This window comes from Polistes dominula, unplaced genomic scaffold, assembly GCF_049000335.1.
Source record: "Polistes dominula isolate Pdom_NZ unplaced genomic scaffold, Pdom_raw_medaka contig_22, whole genome shotgun sequence".
Taxonomy (NCBI): domain Eukaryota; kingdom Metazoa; phylum Arthropoda; class Insecta; order Hymenoptera; family Vespidae; genus Polistes; species Polistes dominula.
Genome location: NW_028300966.1, coordinates 1,467,399 through 1,493,978, shown reverse-complemented (window position 1 = coordinate 1,493,978; position 26,580 = coordinate 1,467,399). Strand labels below are relative to the sequence as shown.

Genomic DNA, 26,580 nt, shown 5'->3' with positions numbered 1-26,580 from the left:
ATGTGTAAATTTCCATTAATTTATTTTTTAAAATGTTAAAAAAAAAAAAAAGAAAGAAAAAAAGGAAAAAGATACGAGATAAATAATATTGCATATTTTTATATTATTGCATATTAAATATTATTGCATATTCAATTAAAATAAAATACAATATTTGTTTTATTATTTTTTTGTTTTTTCAAATTTAAAATTAAAATTTGCTTCACAAATTTTTAACTATCAATTAACTTGCAATAAATTTATATATATTTTAAAATGTAGAAAAAAATAAAGAAAACAACAGAAAGAAAGAAAGAAAGAAAGAAAGAAAGAAAGAAAGAAAGAAAGAAAAGATAGAGATGCAAGTTGAATACAAGTTGCACGATTTTGATCATTTTTCTTCGAGTTACGTTGAAAGGGACGGATAAAAATCCGTCTTTCCTCAAATCGGATAAGACATCTCGAACGTTATATCCCTCTCTTGAATAGTAAACCAGAACGGTATATAGTCGTTTGAAAAAGACGATAAAATAAATATGCAACTTTCTCGTCGGGCGATGTGAAAAATTCGTGCTGTAAATATCAAAAGAAAGTTACTAAGATAAACATAGATAGAAAGAAAGAAAGAAAGGAGAAAAAAAAATCGAAAGAGAAAGATGAAGAACATCGAAAAGGGGAGCCTCCGAAGCTTATGGTAATGACATCGATGAGAATAAAAAAAATAAAATAAAAAAAAAATACGCGAACGGATGAAAGCTTTTGTCTTTAAAAGAACTTTTAGTTTTTCTAACGAGATAACAGTATGAAAGAGAGAGAGAGAGAGAGAGAGATAAAACGAGAAGGTAGGACGATTCAACGAGAAAAAAAAGTATAAAAAGAGATAGATAGAAAATAGGTAAAGAAAAGTAGAGTAGACGAGTGAGAGGAGAGGTGAGGAGAGGAGAGGAGAAGAGAGGTTGGAGGTAAAAGTGGGTGGTGAAACGCGGTTACGATAAATTGCATTTTCTATAGGAAAAAGCGGGGTACTTCGATTTTAACATTTCCTGCTTTTCTGGCTTCCTTCCACGTGCTGCTTGTATTTTGTCTCGTCATCTCTCTCTCTCTCTCTCTCTATTGTATTTAGTCATCTACGTACTCTCTCTCTCTCTCTTTCTATATCTCATCCGTGAGTGAGTGTAGTACAACACGTGACTTACTAGTACAAATTATATCTTTTCATGTCCTATTTTATTCTATATATATATCTACTTACCAACTTACCCAAACTACAGAATATCGAATTCCAATAAGAATTCTGAGCCAATGAAGGAAAGCACTTTTTTCAATATTCCCACTAACTTTTCTATCTTTCTTTCCTTTTATTCTTTTTTTTTTTTTTTTTTCGTTGTTTATTTTATTTTACCTTGATATACGAAAAAAAGGGATTAACAATTTGTTCGTTCAATAAAAATAATTTTGTTATTATTATTGTTATGGATTTCACACGATCATCATCGTCATAGTTCCCACTTACTTTTTCTATCTTTCTTTCCTTTTATTTGATTGTGATTTTTTTCTTTTATTTAATTTTTATTAAATAATTACATTTAATTTATTTTTATTTTTGATTAACCATTTGTTCGTTCAATGAAAATGAAATTTTTTTATTATTATTGTCATTAATGTGACATAACAATTGTAAAATGAAAAATTCAAACAATCCCATTAGATTTCTAAACAATTCATAATATTCATTCCAATTATTCCTATTGAATTTAATCAAAATTTATATATATACGCGTATTTTATGAAAACAATAGGTATAATTGAAACGGCAATCATTTTACGTTGGAATTCATCATACAGATGAGATAGGTTAACGTCATACAATTTGTACGGGGTCACACGGTGACGAATATACCCCCCCCCCCATACATGTCCTATTCAACCCTTTTCTCTTTTCGATGCTTCCCTTTATCTTTTCTCTCTCTTCTCTCTCTCTCTCTCTCTCTATCTATCTCTCAGTTCATCTATCTCCAACTCACGTGCTCATCTATCGTATTGCACAAATCGATACCCGTGCGAGCATCGTTCCTCGTTAATTAGAAAGGTGATACCCATTAATTGTAGTTTGAGAATCGACGACTACTACGTTGCTTGCTGCGGTACGTTCTGCAATTAAGGTACGCTAATTGAACGCTTCCAATTATCAGGTCAGGCATCGTGACGTTGTTCGATGCGCACCGATATTCTGTTCTCAGACTAAAAAGAGATGACAAACATCGGGACAAGTACGAAGAACAAGAGAACTGAAAAGTACCGAACGAAGGTGAAAATGAAGAAGAGAAAAACAGAGAGGGTAGAAGATAGGGTAAAGGGGAGGGTATTTAAAAGAAATTAGTATAGGAACGTGGAAGTGAGAAGAGGGAAGAAAGAAAGGTTGTAGATAATAGGAAAATGAGGGTATTTAAAAAAATAAAATTTAAAGAAAAATTAGTATATGAAATAACAAGGTAATAAAAAGAAAGGGTGTAGAAGGTAGGGTAAAGGGTGTATTTAAGAAAAAAAAATTAGTATAAAAAAACAAGCAACAATATTATTTTTCCAGTCAATTTTGTTCCACCACCCATCGAATAATCAAACGATTGCAATATACGAATGTTTATCGAACGAAATTTGTATTTTTTTTTTTTTTTTTTTTTTAGATAGGGGTTTTAACATGGTTTTTCTTTCCTTTTTCTATTTCTATCCTTTTGCTATCTTTATCTTTTTATTTTTTTACTCTTATTTTATACGATCGTTTACAAACGATGGCTCATAAACTTCCATGTAAACGTTCCGGCTATTCGTTTTCCAATTTCACCACCGCAAAGTTCTCTTACTCGTTTCATCCTTTATTGTTAGAAAAAGAAAAAGAGAGAGAGAGAGAGAGAGAGAGAGAGAGTAAAAAAAAAACGAAAGGGAGTATTCGAGCCAAACTAATTTATAATTCGATCGATGTTAAAAAACCTGAAAATTGTAACCACGAGATGTTGGTTCTTCGATAATAGGGATATAAAAACGAAAAAAAAAATAAAATTTTAAAGGGAAGAGAGGAGGATGAGGGAGGTGGGGTGGGGAGTGAAATAGAGTGCATTTTTATCCATAGAAAAAATCCCTTTTCTTTTTTTTTTTTGGCGTTATTGGCGTTAATGCATTTTCTTTCACTTCTCTTCTATCTTTGAACCCGAACGAGCAAAGAAAATTTCTCATCAAACTCGTAATGTGAATTTTAGTATAACCAAGCGAAAAGTAACAAAACAAAAAAAAAGAAAAAAAATAAGAAAACGAAAGAGAGTAAGAGAGAGAGGGAAAGAGAGAGAGAGAGAGAGAGAGAGAGAGAGAGAGGATCGTTATTACGATGTGAAGAGTCGTTTTGCATATTCGAACGGGAAAATGCGAAGAGGATGCAACGACGTTCCGATGTCGTCGTCGTCGTCGTAGTCGTCGTTGAAATAATATCGTTACAAGGCGTTATTTCCATGCAATAAAACAAAGTTTCAAGAAAGACGACTACGACACAACGGACAAAGAAGATAAGAAAGAAAAAGGAATAAGAAAAGGACCAAGAAGAAGAAGAAGAAGAAGAAGAAGAAGAGGAAGAAAAGAGAAGAAATCGACTTTAACGTAGAACGCTTCGCTGTTTTACATCTTTCGATTAAAATACGAGATGGAACATTGTCATCTCTCTTTCTCTTTAATTTTCTCCCTTTTTTATTTTTTTATTTTTTTTTATTTTCTATCTCTTTTTCACACGCTTTCAAGTCCCGAAACATCGTTAGAACCTTTATCTTTACGCGGTAACATAAAATTTTCTCTTAACAAAACTTCATGTATGTATATATGTACGATATACGAAACCCATTTACGTCTAAAGAAACTTGGTTCATAGTGAACATAATAAAAAAAAAAAAAAGAGATAGAAAGATATAAAGAGAGACAAACGAAAGATAAAGGAGTAAATTAAAAAATCAAAGAGAATGAGAAAACAAAATAGAAATAAAAAACATAATGAATAAATGGATAATACTATCTGTTATTTTCTTCTTATTAAAATTGTGATGGGGATGAGGATCAGGGGTACTCATCCCTTAAGGAAGATTAACACTAGAATTACCACACCAGTCATTTTAATTGGTTTGACAATCTTGATATTCTTGATACCAAATATTCTTCATTATTGTACTTATTGTTATTAACATATTATAATTGTTATTATATTGTTTTGAAGATCTCAAAACATGGAGTTCCTTTTGCAAAATAATAATAAGTCAATTAATATCAAAATATTCTACTAATACTAATTATATTCCTTTTTAAAGACTAGTCATTTTGATTAGTTTTGGGTTAGTAGTTTTAGTGTTAAATAAAAGGATAAAATTATCTAATCATTTGCAAACGTGAGTTGTTTTGAAAAAAAAAAAATGGGAATCGAACACATTGAACACATTGAACACATTGACGAGAACAACACGAGTTTCATTTTGGGACAAGATTTCTTCTGCTTAAATCGCACTCTCTCAGAAACAACCCACTCCACGAATTTCTTCCAGCAAAAAGGGATCGCGAGCCAACACGTAAAAGACCTAAAAGAAAAAAAAATAGAGAGAGAGAGAAAAAAGATTTTCTTCAACCCTTAGTCCTTCGTTTTTTTCTTTTTTAAGGTTCGTAAGGTTCGTCACCCTTACCTGTTTTCTTATCGAACCCCCTTATCCAAGTTTTGCACCAAGTAAAAGTTCGAATCATCGAATCGTTTTCTCGTCCTCCTAGGATTTTGCCCAACAGGATTTGTTTTTTTTTTTTTTTTTTTTTTTATTCTTTCCGTTTGCCTTGACATTTTCTTTTACACTTTTACGGTTTACTGCATTGAGAAAACGAAACAAAAGATTGAAAAGTCTTATAAATGTGAATATTGTTTTATATTATTTTAATGTTTTTTTTTTTTTTTCATTTTCTATCGGTGTTCTCTTTTTCTCATTCGTTCTTCTCGTTTCCTCCTTTATCTCACAATTTGTTACAATTTTCACTATCTATAACTAAGATTCGAATAATTCTTTTTTATCTTATTTTGTTCTTTCTATCTCTTTCTATTTATCGTCCCGATTTGTCGTATAAATCGAAAAAGTAATCACCTACCGAATGGAGGATTTATGGTCGCAGTAAAAATGATGATAAGCGATCGATATATATATATATATATATAGGTCAGGTACGAGTTTTCGAACAATGGAGTTAATTCTCAAAGATAAACTGCAATAACTTTAGCAAATCTATTCTTCGAAACGTAGAATATATAATAATAATAATAACTCACTATAACTTCATATATATATATAGAATATTACTATATTATATATTTATATAATATTACCTTTTATTATATATAGTATTTTACATTATATTTATTTTATTGTATTTATTTAATATTTATTATTATATTCATAATATAAAAATTTAGAAAAAATATTAATTATAAATTATTATATTTATTTTATTGTATTTATATAATATTAGTGTAATTATATACTATTTACTATATATTATATTATATTATATATTAGGTCATAAAATATGAAATGTCTGATTTTGAGATAAAAATAATTCGAGTAATCAGACATTTCATAGTTACTAATCTAATAGTATTATAATAACATTTTTTAAATTTTTATTGTTCATCGTTTCATACATTTAATGATAACATTTGATTCACAAATGACAAAAAAAAATAAAAAATTGCAAAGAAAGGAAAACTAAGGAAGAAATATACTATTTACAATGAATTCCCAGATGGAAATAGATTTTCTTCTTCGTAAGACGAGAAAACGGAAAGAATCTTCCTAGCTGTGTTCATTAACGTTTCCCTCTCCCCAGTCTCCTATCCTCCCCCATGTCATTTCACTATTTCTATCTTTTTCTTTCTCTCATCCGACGATAGATTTCAAACAAGGTGAACGCGAACGTTCGTGATTTCAACGAAGATATCCTAATAATGTCGGTCACCGGAAAAAGGGAGGAACAATTGACGTTTCAGCTAGGATCTTTCGTTCTAAAGGAAAACGATCATCACGAGGCTTCCTAGAAACTAGAAAAGTGGAGTGGGGAATTTCTCTAAAAAAAAAATCTTACAACCTTGAAAAAAAGGGTAGCATTCTTCTTCTCTCATTCATTTCTTTCATGAATCATCTACGTTTTTTATTCATCTATTTTCTACTTTTCACCTTGTGTTTTCTATTCTACGTCATCGTTCTTACTTCTTATTCTTATTCTTATTCTTTTTCTTACTTTACTTTACTTTACTTTACTTTTTTTCCTTTATTTAAGTTTCGCGTTCTCATAGAAATTCCATGGTGGTTCGCGAGCATTTGCCGACGTGAAACGTCTTGCCTAGCAAAGTGCCACAATGTGCTACCACGCGACCATAAGTAAACGGTGTACGAAGAGTAATGCGTTTTCTAGACGAGTTGAATGAAAATTGTTGAGTCCTAGGATCCTAGTCTTTCTTAGAAATTTTCACATTTTCACCTACTTACCCACAACTATCACACCCCTCTATTTTATTTCCTTACATACGTATATATATATATATTTATTTTAGTAATATTACTAGATATTATACGTGTAACACGTTTCTTTTTTATTGCAGGGACAAAATCTTCAGATTGAATTTAAGTAACATCAGCCATTCGAATTGTGAGGTGAGTTTAAACATTTCATATATATTTTTAATTATATATACAGGGTATTTTTTGTTTTTGTTTTTAAAGTCCTAAGATCAAACTTACATTATGTATTATTACTGACAACAAATAAATGAAAAATATTCCTATACATTTTTGTATATATGTATATTACTGTATTTAGTTTTATACTAACGTTACTTTCACCGGTATAGGAACTTTTTTTTTTTTGATTTATTACATTGGTCAACGAGAAAGTATACAAATGTAGAACCGCGTTGATCCGGCGCAAACAATTGGCTATATTGCGGATGACTGTACTTATATTTCCTGCAGTAACTCGTATACACAGAGGAGGACAAATATTTGGCATGGAACGAAAAATCGTACGTTTCGAGTTTGCATGCTTTTTTCATTCCAGTTTAGATACATATATATATATATATATATATAACATATATTATAAAAATCATTTATATTCCCAACATAACTCTCAGCTATTTTATAATATATTTATTTAATGTTAAATTAAATAATTATTTTTATTATGAAACATTGAACAACATTGTCTTTTAATTCTATTAACATTTTTTTAAATTTTGTTAAACAATATAAAAAATAAAAAAAAAAAATAAAAAGTATAAGTGAGATAGATACTCGATCATAAATCGTTTTCCATTTGTACACTTGTACGAAAACGTCATTAGTATCAAACGTTGTTCTTTCTATCTCTCTCTGTCTCTCTCTCACTCTCTCGAGAAGAGTATGGTTTTACTCGGCCGACGATAAAACCAGTCTAGATCGTAAATCGCAAAACTGCGTTGGTACGTCCCCATAAAACTGTCAATCATGCATAGAGGCGAGCCGATGTTTCTGCGTCATTCGGACAGCTGACGCTTTTCTACGCGAACGAATACTCTCTCTCTTTCTGTCTCTTTCTGTCTCTCTTTATGGAAGAAGAAGCCAATCCCCATTTTTTTTTCAACGTTCGTACTCAACCTCTAGCTTTGAGACATTCTCTTTTTTCACCTCCTCTTTTATTCTATTTATTTATTTTTTTTTTTTTATACTTCGATTGGTTCAACGTATCTAAGTTGATGCAAACAAAATGCAATTCAATCGATTTGTATTTATTTATTTGTTTTTTTTTTCAAATATAACACTTACGTAAGACAATTTTGTAATTTTATTTGCAATATAAAAAGACGTACGTATTTTTTAATAATTTTTTAATATCGATAATTTGTATTTTATTAACATTTTACTGCAAGCACAAAAATTGTTTTACTTCTAATTGCATTTTGATATAACCGTCATTATAATATATGCAACATGTAATAATTATTGTATAATAAATTAACATTCAAATATATAATATAATATAATTTAATAACACACATTAAGAAAATAATAAGCAATAATTATTTTATAATCAAATAAAATAATAATTAAATATATAATGTAATTTAATATAATTGTACTTTGTATGATATATTTCTAAACACCACAAATATCCAACAAAATATCAAAAGTTTTCAATCCCCAAAATGATACATACACACATACATATAAAAGAACAAACAATTGTAATAATTATTCATCTTATATCAGTGTTAATTTCTAACCCCAACATTTTCACACATAAAAAAACTAAAAACAAATCGTAATTCGTTTAAACTCAAAGCACATTCGATCAAAGCAATCAAAATTACAGTACTTGAAAAGCTTCTTTTCTCTCACACACACACACGCACACACACTCTCTCATTTTGTAATCCGTATAGAAACAAAAAAACAAACAACGTAAAAAAGTAACCTGAACGTTTCACTCGTATCTCACAGGGATTTTTTTTTCACAAATATACAAACGGCCCTTTTGTACCCTTTTTTCTCCACCTACTTGCGAGCCTTTCGAAAACGTGCCGACACGTTTCGTCGAACCCATTCGATCGTGAAGATCCGATCGAAATTGCTTCGGCCCAAGGTCGACAACTATATATATAAACCTGTATGTGTGTGTGTGTGTGTAAATCGAAAGAGAAAAGAAGGGATGGAAAAGAGGTAGCACAATCCTGCCCTAACCCTACCCCTGCCCTACCACCAATGCTCTTCGAATCGAGTAGAAACGGAAAATTGCTTTTTAACCCTCTCTCACAGAGAGGAGGGGGTTGGAGGTAGTAGTCCAAACCGGGTTTTACCCTTTCTCACTTTATCTCTCATTCTATTTCTTTCTTTCTCTCTCTCTCTCTTTCTCTTTTGTTTCTAACACCCAACAGACCAGTGGCTTCGCGAAAAGAACCGAAATCCGATCGGTGCCCTTAAGCTCACGTTTGCCTTTTTATCTTTTATTTATTTATTTTTTTTTTTTTTTTATTTCTTTTTGTATCTTTTCGGCACGTTGTTCTCTCTTCGAAAAGGTTATCCCAACCTCCCTCCCACCCTTTTTCTAATTCTATTCTCTTTCTCTTTTCTTTCTGTAACGAAGTTGCATCCAGTCTCGAAAACCAACCCACACGATTTTCGTTTAACTTAAACAAAAAACAAAAAAAGACAGAATTCAACTCAACCACACCTCCACAAGCTTCTTCTAATCTCTTCGGTTAACGAAAAGTCGTGATCGATAAAAGTGAGTCTCACAATAAAAGGAGGAGGAGGAGGAAGGGGATGAGTTAAATAAAAGTGTAATTCACGATAGTCGTTAAGTTTCGTACAACACGTTTTGCGATAGATCGATTCTAACGTAATTCTAGGGAAGAGCTTTCTAAATCGACCTCATTGAATTGGAAAGCAGATTAGATCGAATAGAAAACTTGCTTCTTGTATTTAAAGTAAACGTCGTATCTCTCTCTCTCTCTCTCTCTCTCTCTCTCTTTTTCCTACTCCCTCAAAAAAAAATGAAATAAAATAAAGAAGAAAGAAAAAGGTAACGTGAGGGGTGAGAGTTAGCGAAAGTGAGAGAAAAAGAAAGAAAGAGAAAGAGAGAGAAATATTGTGTAAAGATGTCGTCTATGAGTCCCATGGGTACAATTTCAAAGCGTCGGCAAGCACAGTGTACCATAGAGGGCAAACTTTTTACTCTCTCTCTTTCTCTCTCACAATAGTCTCGAATAGGTCGATAAAAGAATGGCGAAACGATGTTCCACGATGGTCGAGGGGAAACTAAAAAACGAAAGATAGGAAGGGTGGGGGGAAGGGTTTAGAATCATTGGAAAATTCGATCGTTCTTAGAACCTTTCCACCAACACCAACTACAATCATCACCACTACCACCTGTCATGAAACTGTAAACCAAAAGCAGAAACTATACAAACTGAGTACTTTGTTGTACAACCCCCACCCTCTCCCCCTTTTTTTCTTCTCTTTTTTCCAATTCGTAAAACCACCCCTCCCTTTTATCGTTCTCATTTAGTTTTTCGGTTCGACAGATGCGACAATTGTGACAGAAACGAATTAGAATTAGGAATGGAAACGATGGAATTATTTGAAGGATGGGAAAAGAAAGTGGGCGTAAAAGGTGGGGGGAGACCTATGGGATGGTTTGGAAAGGTAATGGATTTTGATAGGGTAGTTTTCTTCCGTAAATTTATATCAATGAGAGAAAACGGAAAGGTACATTATTAATACGAAGTTTAAAATTAATTTAAATGTTTTACCTGTTATAATCATATTTTAAGTTTAAAATTATAAAACGTGTCTGTTAAGTTAGGTGTCAGTTGAATATTTCGTGGATCACGTTTAACAAGATTGACGTATTTATTCGAATTTTTGGCACTGACGTTGATCAGGATAATCATCTTTAAAAAGCTTTATCACTGCTACTAATTTCAATGAAGATATAGATTACCCAAAGGATATCGAATTTCTAAATGCAAATGTCACGAAACACGAAGAAATTTTGATAACGTTAATTAATAATTCGATTTGGTAGAAAATAATTATATTGGTAGGTAATATGTTTCACCTTAAAACTTTGCTTGTCGAAATATTTTAACCAACTTTTCTCGTTCCTTTTCGAATTTATAACGCGTATAAAAGAAAAAAAAAAGAAAAAAAAAAGAAAAAAAATGTAGGAAATAAAAAAAGATGCCGGTTGATTTATAGAACGTACGGGGAAGAACTTTAGCGCTCGGTCCCTCTTTGGTAAATGAAAATTCTCGCGAGAACATTTTCTCTTCGTTTCTTTTCCCACCTGCGGGAGTTCATTAAACGAAATATACGAAGTTTAAAAGCGTTCCCTCCGTTTAAACATTTTTTTTCATTTCTCGATAGTAGTAGTAGTAGTAGGTAGTACCAAAAACTAACCCGACAACGTTTTTACAACAATTTATACGCGAGTTTACGCGAGTATTGAAATTTCATTACACTAATATTCTACTTTTTTGATGTTCAAAAAAATAACTCGTTCGGAATTTTCTCCTTCTCTCTCTTTCTCTTTCTCTTTCTCTTTTTTTTCTCTCTTTCACCCCGGGAGCCATTTGGAAGTTTGGAGAGCTCTAAATCGGAAATCGAATCGAATTACGTTAGCTCGTGAAACATTCTTCATCGTTAACTGGGAGGGTTGTTCGTTGTAGCACCACCATGAGAGAATATAAGGGTGATGGTGGTGATGGTTGTGTGGACTTTCGGTATCGTCCGTGTTTCGCCCTTTGGCAGGGAATAAAGGAAAGGACGAGCCTGTCCATCCCAAAAAAAAAAAAACGAAAGTCTTTCGAATCGTTGCCACCCCTATGGGATGGATAACAGGGTGTATTCGTTCTCGACGCGATTCACGATCATGTTTTAGATACCCTTGTGCCTTACTATTCCCTCCTCACCCTTGTCCCGTTCTATTTTTCTCTTTTTCATTCTATTCGTATGCATCTTTCATCGAAACCTACCACCACCCTCATCATTTGATTTCCACAACTTTCAAACTAAGCCACAGTTAAATTCGAAATAGCAACCCAAAATCTCGTCAATGTTATAGAATAATAGTTTTCGATACCATTGAGAATAGAACACGCCTACTTTTCGGAAATTCAATATAGAAAACTTGTTATATCAAAATTAACAAGAGTACATGAATTCACACGAGTATTTTCTTTCCAATTGAATATCTTTTTAAAATACATATATATACCCATCAAGTTATCGAAAGAATTGTCAGATAAAACTGAGAAATAGTATATACAAATAGGAAACAATGGAGGATAGGTATATATTGTATAAAATTGCATTGAGTCCCCGACACGTCGAACGTGACTCGAGAAATAGTGGGTTGTCATTTGCTGGGACATCGAAATAATACAGTAGTAAGTACCAACGACCGGTCAGACGTACATACGTACGTACGTATGGGCGTAGACGAGAAAACAAAGAGACAGCAGAATGAGAAAGAGAAATAGAAATAGAAATAGTGAGAGGCATCTGTCTATTCGTACAGATCGATTCGATAACATCATAGAGAAACTCGTGGATACTGTCACGCGAATAAGGTGTGCATTTCTCCCCCTTTAGCACGCAACAGGGAGGGAGGAAGGAAGCAAGAACAATAGTCCTAACCCCTCTTCATGCTAATCCCAGACCTCCGTTACAATTTCATAAGAGGGGTTGAGTTAAAAGAGAAAAAGTTTCAAGTTTGTACGTCCGGTTCTCTAGGGACTTACGTTTATTCTCTCTCTCTCTCTTTTACTCTTGTTTTATCTCTCTATCTATCCATCTTTCTCATACTTTCCGCACGAGTTACACCTGTACGTGGTAAGAATAGAAAACTGTGGATTTTTCCTGTTTCTTTCTCTCTCACTATAATATCTACTTACTCTCCCCTCTCTATGGAATAACTTCAAAATCTTCTAACTTTCTTAAGGGAGAAAAAAGGGAGGAAAAAAAGGTTGAAACGTAAGGGAGTGTGGTTTGTTTCTTGCAACAAGATAAATTTATTTGCCACTCCTTCGATGGGACCATCCTTTCCAATATTCAATTTTTCTATCGAAGAGACATTTTGAGAATCACTTTTGAAAATTCCTTTGTAAAAAAAAAAAATAAAAAGAAAAGAATTATACTTGTTAATCTACAAAGTAAATTTTATCTTCGTTACTATAGAAAAGGAGTGGGGATAAATCCAAAGGGTTTCTCGTTATTCATCCTTATTGTCAAAATGATGTACATTGGCTAACAAAAAAAAAAAGGGTTTATGGATAAAATCAGCTTCGTCAGATATCACAGATAACTTACTTGTATGAGGAATTTAAAAAAAAAAAAAAAAAAAGAAAGATATAGAAGAAAAAGTGGTGAAGTATGCACATACATGCATGCATGTATGCATCGAGAAGAAGAATCCATGCTGCGACAAAATACGCGTCAGTTTGAAAAGGGGTTTCAGATGTGATAAGGGAAGAAAAGGTAGACGTTGATCCCGGCACGTTCTGGACTGATCGATTTGTGAATGGGACAATATACAACATATGTATGTCCTACCTAAGCATATATACATATATGTTCATCTCATAAAGAAATAGTCCTATTCTATTTGTTAAATCAAAATTGAAATTTATAAAAATTATAAACGAAATAGTTTTATTCTATTATTTAATTAAATAATAATTTAATTAAAATGAACGTTTTCAAACGTTAATAATAAATGAAATAAATAAAATAAATTATTTTGCATAGTTTTCGAGACAATGACAAATTGAAAAAGAAAAAGGGTTTTATATATATATATATATATATAAATTTGGTAGAAGAAAATAAAATGGAAATCTATAAACTATCCTGTTGTATTCGATAAAACACAGTTCGATCTAGGACACCACCAATGGTATTCTGAATCCTTACAATATCCCGATGGACCATCTTACACAGATATGTTTCACTATATCCTATCTGATGGATACTTATACTGAATATACAAGGACCATGAAGGAATTGGTTTCTGGTTTTTGGAGTTACGAGTGTAGGAGGAGGAAGACATTGGAGAAGTATTTCTACAGTGATGCTGTACTACTGCTTTTGCGGTGTAACCTTTTACGTTTACTCGAGCGTGATAAAGTATTAAGGAAGCTACTTCCTAGGATTTACACGCCAGTAAAACTGCGAATGAGATATCGTTCGACCGATGACCTCGCATGAGAGAAAAAGATAGAGAAACAGAAATAGAAGAAAATCTCCTCGATGTATTTCTTTTTTATTTATTTATTTTTATTTTTTTTTTTTCTTTGTCTCTTGGAAAAGTCTTCTCGTATCTCATGCCCATGGTGGTATATAGGTCTCTTTTGATTGTTGAATACTCCACGTATTTATTGTACCATTGTGTGAACAATGTACAATATCCCAAAGTATAGGGGTCGTAAGAAATTTTAGTATCTACACGCATACAGAAAAACACAATTTCATTTTGGTATTTTTTTTTTTTTTTTTTTTTAATATGCGTTTCAAATTTTGTATCTTTTTTTTATGTTTACGTGTTCTACAAATCTACTTGTTTGAATAAAAAAAAATAAAATAAAATGCATTTCTTTGAAAACAACGATAGATAACAGTTCACTTTTTATATCAGGTTTTATTTTCTAATCTTCAATCAAACGAAATTTAACGATATTTCTCGGAAATTGTCTTTAGTTTAGAGATTTATGTCATTATTCTGCGAGAAAGAGAGCGTTTAAAAGAGAGAGAGAGAGAGAGAGAGAAAAAGAGAAGAACTTTATCGCAACGATGAATTTCGAATAAGATAAGAAAGTACTGCAAAACGTTAGTTTGACGAGCACAACCGTTCCCAGAGTTCTTCCTCAAACTGCAAGCAATCTCGTGTCCTTCGTATTCCTTTCAGTACGACGACTGCTGATACGCTACTTGGCTCACTGCCGCGAGTATTATTTAATAAGGTGAAAGAGAGAAAGAGAGAAAGAGAGAAAGAGAGAGAGAGAGAGAGAGAGAGAGAACTAACGAGAACTTTACCACGATTTTACTATACCGACATACAATTTTCTTCTTATTTTATTTTACCTTTAAGAAAAGTTTAAACGTCGTATTAAACTTCATACATTATTTCAATTTACAAATCTTACTTAACACTGTCAAGTATAATATATATATATATTTTAATTAAATTTCAAATTTTTAATTTATTAACATATTTTAAACTATAAATAATAAAATTGCAAATATGCATTTTAATACGCTTCAATTTCGTGCAAATATTTTCTAAACATCTTTAAAATTTTTATTTTGCAAAAATACATAAAGTTTTGTTAATAAAAAAATGAAAGATAAATAAAAAGACCAAATCTTTAACATATTTTTTTTTTCCCCCACATCTTTCAAAATAGTCAAAGATTTTGAGAGTGCGTTTAGGGGGTTGTTTCGGTAGTAGTCGTCTGTCTAACTGTCTCACACCCTTTTCTGAAACCCTTCCACTCTCGAGCCGTTCTGCAAACATCGAAATTGTAAACAGAGAATCCCTGGATACAAGTCAAAGTAGGGATGAGGTGGGCTAAGTTATGCCTGGGTTGTGTTTTAACGATGTTAATAATTGGAGACTACGAAACGGCCCTTTATTATCCAATGTTTACCGTCAATGATACGTTTATACCCTATTTTCATACTTCAACCTGATTCTCCTCCTTTAAATTCACCCAATTTGTATGTTAATAATTTGTATTTCTTTTTTTCTCTCTCTCTTTCTCTCATTATTTATAATTAATTAAAACATCGATGTAATTTATTATTAATAGAAATAGAACATCCGATCATTGAAATTCTTTTTTCTTTCATTCTATCAAATCCATTAGAAATAAAAGGGAAATGCATTTACAAAGATGCAACTTCATAATCGATTTCAAACGTTCGTTCGATAAACGACAGAAAGAGAAAGAGAAAAGGAGACAGAGAAAGAGAGAGAGAGAGAGAGAGAGAGAGAGACCAAATTAATTAACGCTTCCAATCAACGATTTCGATTTGTATAGGTGCACAAGTCTATTTATCTCTCTCTCTCTCTCTCTCTCTCTTTCTCTCTTGGGAATATTCGCGGCTATACCCGAAATTTCATTCGTACATGTACTACCTACATTCATTTATACATATCTATATATATACATAATATACGCCTGTCTCGTGCTTGAAATATAACTTTCTCGCTATTAATCTCAAGTTTGTAGAAGCTCCTCTTTGCTTTTCCACTTCATCGGCTAGAAACCTAACAGAAACAAACCAGTGTGTATGCCCCTTTACATCCCTTTACCCACTTACAAACATCTTCTCAATCTTCTTCTATCGTCAACTACCTTATAAACCTCCCCCTCCCCCCGCTGCCTCCTCCTCCTCCTCCTCCTCCGTTCTTTTAACTTTTTAATTAGAGCAGTGACTCGTGTTTATCATCGCATTATTCCCTTTCGTACTCTTAGCTCTTCCATCTAACAAGTTTTCTTTTTTAACAAAATTTTTATAGACTCTTACTTACAAAATGATCTTTCTCACTTTCTATTTATTTTGCACGTTTTTTTTTTTTTTATATCTTTTTTCATGTTACAATTATCTTTTCATCTGTTCATAAAATCACGTTTTAATTTCTTCATTATTTGAATGAAACTCGTAATTTGTGAGTCAATTAATGTCACTTGTTTAAGTTCTTAATATTTTTTTGAATAAAACTCGTAATTTGTGAGTCAATAAATTTTAGAATTGCAATTCATTTTTATCAGTAATGTAAATTTATATTTTTACAGGTGATATTATTGTAACAATTAACAATAAGAAAAGTTTCAAATTAATTTGTTTCTTTTATCTGTGTCTGACTGTCTGTGTCTGTTTCTCTCTTAAAATTTGTAGACTTGAAGTTGGAATTCTTTGTTCGTGCTAACGAGACTTAAATCGTTGGAAAAGGTACTACTACTTTCTCTCACGAGAAAACTTGACAGAGAGAGAGAGAGAGAGAGAGAGAGAGTGAGAAAGGGAGAGGTGGGGCAAAGAAATTGGAAGGAAAAAGCAGGAGAGTGTGTATAAAAAAAAAAGGAAAAAAAAAAAATACGACGAATATTCGAGTATTGCGTGGCGCGAACGAGACTCAAGGACACTTTCGCGCGAATTTATGGCAAAAGTGTTTAAATAGCCATACAACCTCTCCGCCATCATCCTCTTTCTTTCTTCCTTCCTTCCTTCACTCTTATCCTACTTTTCGACGTTCGTCCGTCCGTTCGTTCTTGTCGACGTCGCGTAAAATCACGAGAGAGTGAGAGAGAGAGAGAAAAGAGAAAAAAAAAGACAGAGAAGGGTAAAAACAAGTACTGCTTACGACGTCTACCCTTAACCATACGATATCACCCTCTTTAATCAACGATCCATTTATAAATTCTATTTAAATATAATTATTATAATTCATTCTAATTATATATATATATTTAATTTTTATTTATATTATTTATATTGAATGAATCAAAAGTTCATTGCTATATTTTTATTCTTATTTTTGTATTAATATTTATTAAATAAATATTTGCAAAAATAATTCATTGTACACAATTTTAATATTTAATATAATTAAATTATTATAATTATTATTAAATAAATTTAATCATTAATTATAGTTTTAACAGAATAAACCCACGAACATTTGATTCATTCTAATATTATATAATTTAAATTTTAAAAATAATTATTAAAAATATTTTTATATTAACATACTTCTATAATATATATATATACCTATACATTTTTGGTATTGGATAGAATAATAAAAAAAATTTGAGGATAGATTGAGCTATCTGAAAGTGTTCGATGATAAATATATACCTTGCACGTGTGTGTTTTACAAAACGGTCAATGATATCGTTTGATGTACGCACGTTTTTCTTAGAAAAGAATATTCGAAGGGGGAAAAAAAGAATAGTCCGTAGAACGTTTTAATATTTTAGTCAACCTGATCGCAGACATCGTTCGTTGGAAATATACATAACCCTCCTAGCATCGATCGTTTACGTTTATCGGTATTCGATATCATCTTCTATTCCTTCAATGTATTTCTTTTTTCTTTTTACTATTTCTTTTTTTCCTAAACGTAGATCTGGTGGTTGAGATGTAATAATCTAATAACGTTTATAAAAAAAAATAAAAGAGGAAGAAAAATAAAATCCAAATAGAATATTAAGGGAATAGTTTGATTTAACTATAAAATTAAAGTATACAATTTAATTAAATATTTATTATATTTTATAATAAAATGGAATAATAATTATTTTATTATTAAATTTAATATTAAATTTAAAATAATATTAATTAAATATTAAATTTATTATTATTCTATTTATCGTATTAGGTCCAGGGCCAGGAACTTTTATATTTACTATCATTACTTTTACTACTACTACTACTATCAGACAAGTGTTAGGTAATATTTTTGTAATAGTTAAAAGGTAATTGATAAAATAACTAAAACATTTAAACAAGTAACTTCTTCCTCAAAGTTACATTCCAATTAGTTCGATAAATCGTACCTTCCAAACTTTCAATCTTCCTATCCATTCCCCAAGTATTTGATTTTAATAATCAAAGTAAAAAGTATCCCTCATCTATATAGAAATGAAAAGTAATATGATTTCCTTCCTTCTCTCTCTCTTTCTCTCTCTCTCTCTCTCTTTTTCTCTCTGTGTTTCTTTTTCATGTTTCATTAATTCCAATTGAACGTGACTCAATTACGACTTTCCACGCAGTTAAAGCGCGATACAAGTTAGCCTCCGAAAGGATATCCTTTACGGAAAATTTAGCAAAGCTCACATAGTGAGTTACTACCTTACCCGATTCTCTGTTATTGCAGAAATCAAATCAACGATTTGTTATTTTCCCAAACGATGAAACGTAGTAAGAAATATAGAAGAAGAAGAAGAAGAAGAAGAACGAAAATAGAAAAGAAGTCTTCCTTCGTTTCATGAAACTTTGGTCGTTACTAAAACTTATCTCTCATTGGCTCTTGGTAATTGATATGAATGACTTTTCTCGTTCAACGAGTCCCCACCCTCCACCAACCCCACCGATCAATTTCGTGAAAGGAAGAATTCTAGAGATACATAAATGATCTCTGTCTGAAACTATGAACCAAGGCATTGATTTTATGAATTAACAAGAAAAAAAAACATACATGTGTTGGTTTGAGTATTATAAAATATGATAAAAGAAACAATTGGTCATTGATATCGAAAGAAAAATAGAAATACATCGTTTTTTTTTTTTTTATAGTACAGTATCTGCATTTCCGTATATACGAGAAAGGAAGAAGAATAAAAACAAATGTACATAAACGAAAGAAAGAAAAAGAGAGAGAGAAAGGGGGGAAATGACGAGATATCTCGTTTCGAACAAACGAACACCAACGGGATCAACCAATAGCGTTGGTGGACAGTAGGAAGTCATCTTTGATCGATGGACGTTGACGCATCGGCGAGACGCATTGAAGGAAAAAAAAAAGAAGAAAAAGATGAAGAGAAAGAGAGAGAGAGAGAGAAAATAAATGGCCCTTTTGCACGAGGACGACGAGCTGCTACGGACTACGTTGTAAGGAGTAAATCACAAAAATTGAAATCCACCATATCGGATTGGAATCAATAGCGAATGCAGATTGAATCCCGAACAAAACGTACTTTCCTTCTCTCTCTTCTCATACACGTACATATACTATATATATATATATAGATATATAGATATATATCTATATATAACATACATGATAGACGAACAAGAAGAGAAAAGGGGGAAAGGGTGAGCTGCGACGGGTTCCATTAGGAAAAAGTGACTTACGGCGTCGATCGACAGCGAAAGGCACTTTTCGTTCCGGCAGAAACGTCGGGGCCCGTTTGCGAAAATTTTATGCATACCAAACTGACATTTTCACTACCGCCGGCCGATCCACTGTCAGAACAGACTACAGAGATTAGATATATATATATTGTTTTTTGTAATATTTTATATTTCTTCTTATGGGGTATTTTTTTGTTTTAATTTCGAATTTTTTAATTGTACGAGTATTAATAACAAATTGTAATTTTGTTCGTTTTATTTCCCTATTATTATTATTATAGTAATTTTAATTCTTTGATATTTGTATTATGAAAATAGGAATAAAATTGCAAATATAATTATCTATTATTTTTATTTTTATTTTTATTATCATATAATATTTTTTATTTAGAATTTTTTAATCACACGAACATTAATAACTAATTCTAATTATATCCTTTTATTTTTCCCCATTATTATTATTATTATTATAGTAATTTTAGTTCTTTGATATCTGTGTAGAAATAGAAATAAAATTGCAAACCTAATTATATATCATTATTATTTTTATAATTATTATTATTATTATTATTATTTTATTGATCAATATTTTTTTATTTCGAATTTTTTAATTGCACAAATATTAATAACAAATTGTAATTATATCCTTTTATTTCCCTATTATTATTATAATAGTAATTCTACTTCTTTGATATTAGCTTGGTAAGGAAATAAAATTGCAAACAAAATTACCTATCATTATTATTGTTATTATTATTATTGTAAATCAATAATTATTATCTATATCAGATGAATAAAGATTTTCCGTAGTATATTTCATTAAATATTCTTTTATTCATTTTAAAAACGAATCGTTTAGAATAAAATGAATAAGGAAATAAATATAACGACGAGAGAATGAACAAAAGCCAAACCAAACCCAATAGCAGTGGTCTGCCTATCGTTTTGCGAATACCTTTCTCTCTCTCTCTCTCTCTCTCTCTCTCTAACTCTCTCTTTCTCTTTTTCAAGCTTAACTATTTCATGAGATAAAAAAGAACCGCAATGGGCGCCCTTTCTGATTCGTGAATATTTCAAAGGCATCTCACATCTACCGTTAGAGTTCTCGACTGCCGGTGGTTAGGGGGTGTCGATACCCTTGGGATGACCTTACTTTTTCCTTCTTCAATATTTTAACACTGTAAATTGTACAAGCACCATATATATATATATATATATTATATATAGAACATATATACTACACATATATGTATATATATATATACACATGACCGTCACTTATATTCTTTTTAAACTTCTAAAATCTTTTCCCTTTGTCTTTTTTCCCCATCCGACAATTGATTTTTGTTGCCTCACAAGAAAAAAAAAAGAATCAGAGTTCCAAAAATGACATTATTGAAACATTTCAAGTTTATCATTGCAAAATTGAACAATCAAAAAGCCAATGATTCTGCGTGTGAATAGAAAAACAAGTAAGGAAATTGTTGTAAGGTGGTTTTCTCAAATTCTGATGATTATTAAACATACTGACAGAATCCTGTCAAAAAAAAAAAAAATTGAAATAATGTCAAGATAAAAGAACGAACGAACAAATTTGTTAGAAACTAATGACGAGATGACAACCTCTGAAGTTCTCTTTCTCTTTCTCTACTCGCAACATCATCACCTTCACCAGAAGCTTAATCAACCCGGCCCGGATGCCGAAAGTCTAAAGCCACCCTCTACTCGTCTTACTGCATTGCAACCCCTTGAATAGGGCGAATGGAGACCGACGAAGTAAAGAGACAGAGAATGAGAGAGAGAGAGAGAGAGAGAGAGAGAATGAGTAAGATAGATAGAGAGAAACTCAACTGATCTAGAGAGTAAGGAACATAAAGCATCTGAAGTGGGACACGGTGCTTGTTGGAGTAGTGATTACACGTGGACGCTTGCTTGGTGCTCTTCCTACTGCCAGAGAGAGGGAAAGAGAGAGAGAGAGAGAGAGGATGGCACTGATGCCAACGACGACGCTTGCTCAAACCGTAATCAGGCTGCCTTTCTTGCACTATCCTCTTCTATCTTCTCTTATCCTCCCAACCCAACCCATTCAACTTCACCTAACAGATCTACGAGATGGAGTCACAGATTTTCTTTAACAAAATGTTACTACTACTATTGGGTTGGCAACTAATTGCCAACTATTTTTTCATATTCATTTTATTTCAAACAAATCAATCGAAAAATCATTCAACTCACACAACCATGAATTTTTCTCTTACGTACCTACGTGTTGGATTAAGAAATGGAGTAATAAAAAAAAAAAAAAAAAAAATGAACAGATAGATAGAATGGGATTGTAAGACACCACCAAGCAGGTAGCAGCAATAATATTGTCGGTGAAACTTGGTGCATCATTTTATCGTGTCGCCTACGACGCCATTAACTTTACGGCCCCGGCGTGCCTCCCGGCATGCAAACGCCTCGACTTCCATTACCGGCACGGTACGTCGACTATTAAACAGAAATATCTTCCCGTCCTTGCACACCCTAGGTTGGGTGCCCTATCCTAAATTCTCAGGGAATTCAGTTTCCGCGGATTCGCCTTCTCCTTTCCAACCAACCACCCACTCACCCCCCCAGCCCCCTATTTCTGTCGTCTCTCGTACTCCACCATTTTCGTAAGTCTTTGTAGATCTTTGTACGTAACCAGAAATCAAATGACGTTGGTTGCTTTTATTTTTGCTTGCATTACTCAAATTTATCTATTTTTTTTTTCTATTTTATCAAAGCTCGAATCATCTTTCTAAGTACCAGTACCAAAATCTTACTCTTAGTGTGTGTGCGTTTGCATTTTAAATTAAATAATAATTTAATTTAATCTTGACTATCATTTATCTTAGATTTAATATAAAACTTATTTTATATATATATATAGGTGATTGCATTAGAAATAATCTTAAAGTAAGCACCGTAGATTGTCGTGTTACGAGTTTTCTTCTATTTTGGGTAGAAGGACGATGTTACGATGTTACGTTTATGGTTGAACCTATGTAACTGCTGCATCCCCGATGTAACTGCATCGTTATATAAGCTAAAGTCGTTAGATGGAAAAGCAAGCATCTGGTTTTCCATCCCAGGCAACGCATGCTAAACCCATTTCTACCGTTTACATCCCCTTTCGGGTGATCCTATACTCGCCATCATCATCCCCCATATTCGAAACTATCTCCATCTCTGACTCACGAGTGGATAGGCAATGATTAGTATAACGAGCCACATGAAACGAGAGAAACAGAGAGAGATAGAGAGAGAAGGCTTATGGGGTAATGCGTGTTGAGATGACTCTCAGCTTTTAATTACCGGCTTTTCTACCTGTACAAGAAAATAGGTGAGACAAATAGTATCGACAGGCCCTTAATGTACCTACATGTTGTACTTAACGCATAATGCGTACCTATCATGTGCACACACGTGCTCATACATTTGTCCAATTCTATCCAATGAGGTTGTTCTATTTAAACTTACATGAGTTTAACTATGAACCAAGTTCATGAGATAAAATCACGAGATTATTTTTCTTGTTTCTTTTTATTTTTTCTGTTTGATTAGTTTACTATTTAATATATGAAGTTCAGAAATTGGTTAAAGGTAGTCTATATAAGGGAGTGAATATTTAAGATGTAAACTGGAAGACTCGAAACAAGGTTGAGATAGTTCAAAGGAACTAATTTCGTTAAGTCCTATTACTCTGAGTTCCATGGAAATAAACGTATATAGATAGATGGTAGAAAGGAGATGAGGTGGGGGTAAGGTAGGGAAGAGAAAGGTGTGAGGGAGGGGGGGGGGGTAGTAGATTCGATTGGTAGAAACGTAAGGTGTAACTATAATGCTCCCTACTACTTCGTCTAGTCGTTTTGCAACATTGAAATGGTTTAGGAAGATTCTAGAGTAAGAAAGAGATGGTAAAGGGGTGGAAGAGGGTGGAGGAGGGGAAGGTGAGAGGATTCTTCTTCCCTCTTTCCCTTCTTCCTTCTTTTACTTGACGTTATATTGCACGTTTCTCGGTAACGAAAGCTCCGTTCGACTCGTTACTCTATGTGTGGTGGTAGTGGTAGTAGTAGTGGTGGTATTTCAAGAGTAATTGTAGTCACCGAGTACGTAGTTTCCTTAAGAAGATTATCTTAACTACGAGACTCGTCGAAATCCCTTGCGACAGTTATTATTAACGTGCCCGGCGTAGCGTTTCGCACCAAGGTTCAACTAAAAAGCTATATGTTACTGAAAAATAAATTATTATTGATATATATAAAAAAGTCTATATTATTTTATATAATTAAGGTATATATATATATATATATATATATATATATATATATGAAGTAAGCGTGTGTCTTTCGTATTCATCAACAAATAAATTCGAATAATAATTTAATATGATAGATAATAAAAATTGCACATTTAATATTATTGCATTGATTTTAACGACAATGATTAAATATTTATAAATATATTTCAATTTTGTTAATTTAATCAATAACTAATCTATCAATTTATAAATAAATAATTTATATTCCTATAATTATTTGTAACCCTGTCTAGTATTACTCGTAGTACCATAATTGTGTGTCAAGCATTCTACAAATGCACTTTAATTTATCAAACTGAACGACTACGTCACACACTCCTATCTCCAATAGGAAAAAAAAGAAAAGAAACTACCCCTAGGAAAAAAAGGGATGTATACGTCAAAGTCAACGGTCAACTTGGTTTTCCAGAGTCTCTGTTCGTCTTTTGGTCGTTTTTGGGTCGAGTCTTTTGGTCGTTGAATGAAGGAAGCCGAGAGCTTGGTGCACAGTGGGAAGGGGGAGTATTGAGGGTACAAGGGGGTACAATTTCAAGGATCGTCGGCGTTTCTGCTCGTGACAGAGTGCACGGGAGTGGCACGCGACGTCCGCAGGAGATCGATCGTTAAGGCTAACGCGTTTCGGACGATTGACCGTGCAAACGAACCACTTCCTGTTCCGAATCGTATCCGCGACCCTGTACCCAACACGAAATGCTTTGTGTGTCAGGAAGAAGGTGTCCGAATTGGTGCTGGTAGTTGGTCGTTCATGATAGGTTTGGTTGTAGTAGTAGTAGTACTGGTGATGCAACATTGTTTCTATTCTATGTTTTTCTTGTCATTCAAATTTATAATTATTTTATTTGCAAATTATTATCATAAATATGACAAATTAATTAATTAATTAATTGTGTAATTATTAATAAGTGAAATGTATTTTATATAGAAATTTGTTTATTTTTTTCCCCCTTTTTTTTTATGGAAGGTTCAACGTTTGACCTTATTCCACTATAATTCACATATTCCGAGATATGTAACTCGGAGATGGTAGTTATCTACAACATGAGAGCATTCCACTTGTTCGCGCCTGCAAAATGTGAAGAATGCACTACTCGTTCTTCTTGTCACCTCTTCGAAGTTGTAAGGTTGAGCTTTTTTGAGTGGTTGAGAAAAGGAAAATAAAAAATAGAACCCTTTGGAAAAACTACTACTGTTGTGTTGTTAGCTCAGTGAAAGATGAAACGAATAACGAGGTGAACTTCTCACACATGTATATATATATATATATGATGTATCATTTGTGTAAGATAATGAATAATAGAAATGTAACAAAATATAAAAAAGTTTTTAACAATTTTATATTATATTTTTATAACTACGAATGTGTATAATTAATTTAATTTTGTTCGTTACATTTTTTTTGTTACAGAGAGATGCCCTCAATTTAGAACCAAGTAATGTTGCTAATTGTGTGTCAAAGGGAAAATCTGAAGTAAGTATAATCGAATGAATATATACATATATATTCATCATAATTATGTTTAATTATCCTAAATTTATTCGTGAACCTTTTACACGAATAATAGAATATAAAATCTAACTAAATTTTAATAAATATAATATTAACCTTTCGTATGACACATTTAAATGAAATATTATTCAACTTATTATAAAATATCTAATATATTAAACGTATATATATATATTTAATGAAATGACAAAATATAAAGTGAGAATAAATTTAACCGCGGTACCCACGGCACATAGCATTCATAATTTTTATAACATTGTCGCGTTCGTTTCATTTCAAGTATATTTAAATTTAAAAAAAAAAGAAAAGTAGAAGAGAAAGAGAAAGAGAGAGAGAGAGAGAAAATATTCAAGGATAGAAAGGAAGGTAAGAAAGATTTTTCCTGGTCGATCGTGTTTTTCATTCCTAAATCGTTCGCATATCACACAGAAAGGTAGATGATGGTGGTGGGTGCACTTCTCTCTACTGATTCTCTCTTTTTCTCTATTTCTCTTTTATAACATTGAAGGCGGACGTTTAACTGTGAGCTTCATTTATATTCATCGTGTATGCATAGCCGAGGTGTAAGGTCCACGCAAATATTCTCTACGTGACGACAAAGCCAATTTATTTTCTGGTACCGATTGGCTGCAAAATACGCGACCGACGTGATCGAACCTCGTGGATCCTACGTAAAAGAGAAAGAAAGAAAAAAAAATATATATATATATATATATAAATATAAATCTTTGAATAAACGTAAAAAGAATCTAAGAAAGCTTTTTACAGATTTTTCTCCTCATTTCTATTTTATTTCTTTCTCTTTTTATCTTCGTGTAAAATGTTTTTCAAAAAGTTCTCATCTCGTAATAAAAAGAAAAAATAAAAAAAAAATAGAAAAGTAAAGGCGAGAATCAGCAACATATTGAAGTCCCTTTTTCCGTGGTGAGGTCTTCGTTGTCGTCGTCAGTTCTGTCATTGAACGAAAAATTCAATTTCCTTCTTGTCCTCTACTTTACAGCATTTCGACTGTCGTAACCATATAAGAGTGATACAACCTATGGGAGATGGCAATCGACTTTATATGTGTGGCACGAATGCACATTCACCAAAGGATTGGGTTATTTATGTGAGTATAGTTACTAACATATATCTATATATAATATCCCTTATAATTTGCTTCTTATTTATATTGAATTTTTGTTCATAATAAAATATATAAATTTTCATATTACAATATTATATTTAAATATTGAGAAATTTTTTTCAATTGACAAAAATAAAATTAAAAACAAAAAACAATAGAAAATACC

General features: G+C 32.1%; 1 protein-coding gene across 4 annotated transcripts in view; it reads left to right on the top strand.

The window, feature by feature from the left end:
- Nucleotides 1-26,580, top strand: part of Sema2a (Semaphorin 2a) — a 221,444-nt gene that overhangs the window by 176,929 nt on the left and 17,935 nt on the right. For all 4 annotated transcript variants that reach the window (XM_089173148.1, XM_015326691.2, XM_089173151.1 and 1 more), the window contains 3 exons: nt 6,641-6,692; nt 25,187-25,249; nt 26,289-26,396. In XM_089173148.1, the coding sequence (XP_089029274.1) occupies nt 6,641-6,692; nt 25,187-25,249; nt 26,289-26,396 (223 nt within the window). The remainder of the gene's footprint in view (nt 1-6,640; nt 6,693-25,186; nt 25,250-26,288; nt 26,397-26,580) is intronic.